This window comes from Nanorana parkeri, unplaced genomic scaffold (genome assembly GCF_000935625.1).
Source record: "Nanorana parkeri isolate BGI_ZX_2015 unplaced genomic scaffold, ASM93562v1 scaffold3835, whole genome shotgun sequence".
Taxonomy (NCBI): domain Eukaryota; kingdom Metazoa; phylum Chordata; class Amphibia; order Anura; family Dicroglossidae; genus Nanorana; species Nanorana parkeri.
The window spans coordinates 19,602-22,228 of NW_017310103.1; the positions used below are offsets into that span (position 1 = coordinate 19,602).

General features: G+C 57.1%; 1 protein-coding gene and 1 pseudogene across 1 annotated transcript in view; both read left to right on the forward strand.

Moving 5' to 3' along the window:
* Positions 1-1,552, forward strand: part of LOC108803530 — an 11,259-nt pseudogene extending 9,707 nt beyond the window's left edge.
* Positions 1,553-2,140: 588 nt separating this feature from the next.
* The window catches only part of LOC108803531 (isthmin-2-like), a 9,188-nt gene continuing 8,701 nt past the window's right edge, over positions 2,141-2,627 (forward strand). The window contains exons 1-2 of the mRNA XM_018575365.1: positions 2,141-2,242; positions 2,353-2,499. Coding sequence (XP_018430867.1) covers positions 2,141-2,242; positions 2,353-2,499 — 249 coding nt within the window. The remainder of the gene's footprint in view (positions 2,243-2,352; positions 2,500-2,627) is intronic.

Here is a 2,627-nt window from a genome sequence, read left to right on the forward strand (position 1 = left end):
CAGTCTGCTGCTAATAAATAAAAACACATTTATTTTCACCTCGCTCTCCGCCTGGTTACTATGGAAACGCTGCACCTCCCTCCTAAGGGATTCTAGTTCCAGAAAGGCACATGGGAGGGGGAGGAGCCTTCGTCATATGTGGGAGGGAGCAGCACACGGAGCCAATCGGTTGTACTGCAGGGCTCATAGCCGTGCTAACAAGAAGCGTGCTGATAGGAGGAGAGAGCGGAGTGACAGGTGAGCTCATCATTCTGCTGCTTCTACTTCTGTCCAATCACAGGCTGGGGGCGGGACCAGAGCTGTGTACATCTCAGGACTGGATGGTCTGTCGGCACCTCCGGAGATTCTGGGATCAGATTCTCGCCTGCTGCTGACCTGAGTCCTGATTTGCAGTGGGCGGAGTCTGTAATTGCTGTGATCACATGACCTGAACTGGTGGTGTGGGGAGGTGCACCCCCAGCATACCTCTCGGATTTGTGGGCGGTGCCTATTTTCTGATCTCATCACATGACCTCGGGTCTGTTTGTATATTAAAAGAAGTTCCGGTACATGGAGCCCCTCCCCCCCGGGGGCTCCGCTGACGCATTTCACTCAGTCTGAGTTGAAGGATGCAATACGGCCCAGCTCCACTCCTAGGAGAGCCTAATTGCAGTCTGTGCTGGCCCAGCTCCCCTGCCCTTCCTAGGAGAGTCTAATTGCAGTCTGTGCTGGCCCAGCTCCCCTGCGAGTTTGATTAGTCTTTGCTGGCCCAGCTCTCCTGGGAGTGTCTGACTACAGACTGTGCTGGCCCAGCTCTCCTTTCCCCCTCCTGGGAGTGCCTGGCTACAGGCTGTGCTGGCCCAGGTCCCTCCTACTCCAGGGAGAGTCTGATTGCAGTCTGTGCTGGCCCAGCTCCTATGCAGCCAATTGCCTTCTTCCCAGTGTCAGGGTGGGAAAACCTGGCTGGTTGCCATGGAAATGACGGGTGCTGAGCGGCCGGAACAACCAATCAAACTTTCTCTAGCGACAATAAAAGATGAAACGTGATTGGTTGTGGCCAGAGCTCCGCCCCAAAGATATGAAATGATGCCCCTCCCCTTAAAATGAACCTGTCATCCACCATTACGGAGCCCTTCTCTGGGTCACATGAGCAGTCGTGGAGGCGGGGCTTATGACACTATACAGGAAGCCCAGAAGGTGACTCCTCCCACAGTGAGCGAGCGCAGCCGCCACCTAACACTGACCCCGCCCCCAAGAAATTGCTCTCAGCAGCTGATTGGCTGCACTCAGGTCAGGCACATGGCTGCTCTAACTCCACCCACAAGAGGTATTGGCCGCTCAGAACTCCTCCACTAGCTCCGCCCCCGAGGAGAGATCTGGGCTGAGACCCGCAGTGCTCGTTGGGGGTCCGGGGAGAATCTCCACCGCCGGGGGTAACAATGAGCTCAGCCTGAGGTGGGGACTTCGGTGGAGCGGGATTTCCGGTCCAGGTGACAACGCTGTGACCAGTGAGTGTCTCCCCCTGCACACTGCTCTGCCTGGAGAGACCCTGTCCGCGATCCGGGACACGTGACCTCCATCCCGGCCCCGCCCCCGGGAGTGATGTCACCGTCCGACTCCGCCCCGCCCGCAGACATGGGCGCAGAGTGACCCAGCCGGGCGAGCAGTGATGTGGGGCGCCATCCTCATCCTCCTTCTTCTCTACTGCCGACTGGAGACCCTCCCGGGGGCCCCTCCTGCCCGACCCGGGCCCCACCAGGTGAGCGCTACGATCGATACTGCTAGAGTAACGATCGCTACTAACTTACATCGCTCCTTATCAGTCCGGGGTGAGCGCAGAGAGGAGTGCGGGGACAGAGATGACCATGATACAGTATGAAAGGTGAGGATGATGATGATGGAGGTGGTGGGGATGATGATGATGATGGTGGTAGTGAGGATGATGGTGGTAGTGAGGATGATGGTGGTAGTGAGGATGATGGTGGTAGTGAGGATGATGGAGGTAAGGATGATGGAGGTGGTGAGGATGATGGAGGTGGTGGTAGTGAGGATGATGATGATGGAGGTGGTGAGGATGATGGTGGTAGTGAGGATGATGATGGTGGTAGTGAGGATGATGATGATGGGGGTGGTGAGGATGATGATGATGGTGGTAGTGAGGATGATGATGGTGGAGGTGAGGATGATGGGGGTAGTGATGGAGGTGAGGATGATGATGGTGGTAGTGAGAATGATGGAGGTGAGGATGATGGTGATGGAGGTGGTGAGGATGATGGTGGTAGTGATGATGATGATGGAGGATGAGGGTGATGGTGGGAGGGCTCGTCTGGATTGTGAGCTCTTGGGACGAGCACTGACCTTATCTGTGTGCAGGACTCCCCGAGGTCAGAGGTCACCCCGGAAAGCCGCGGATCAGCATCACAGGAGCCGGAGGACGGCGGGGGGGAGGCGGCTCCGTTCATCTTGGACCTCCAGAGCTTATTGGGGGCCAATCTGACCTCCCAGAACCCCAACATCCAGGTGAGACCCCAACGGGGGAGGGGACACTGAACCAGCACCACGGCTCCGAAGAGGGGCGATATTTGGGGGTCACTGTGTGGACATAATTTGGGGGTAGGGTGATATTTCGGGGGTGGGGTGATATTTGG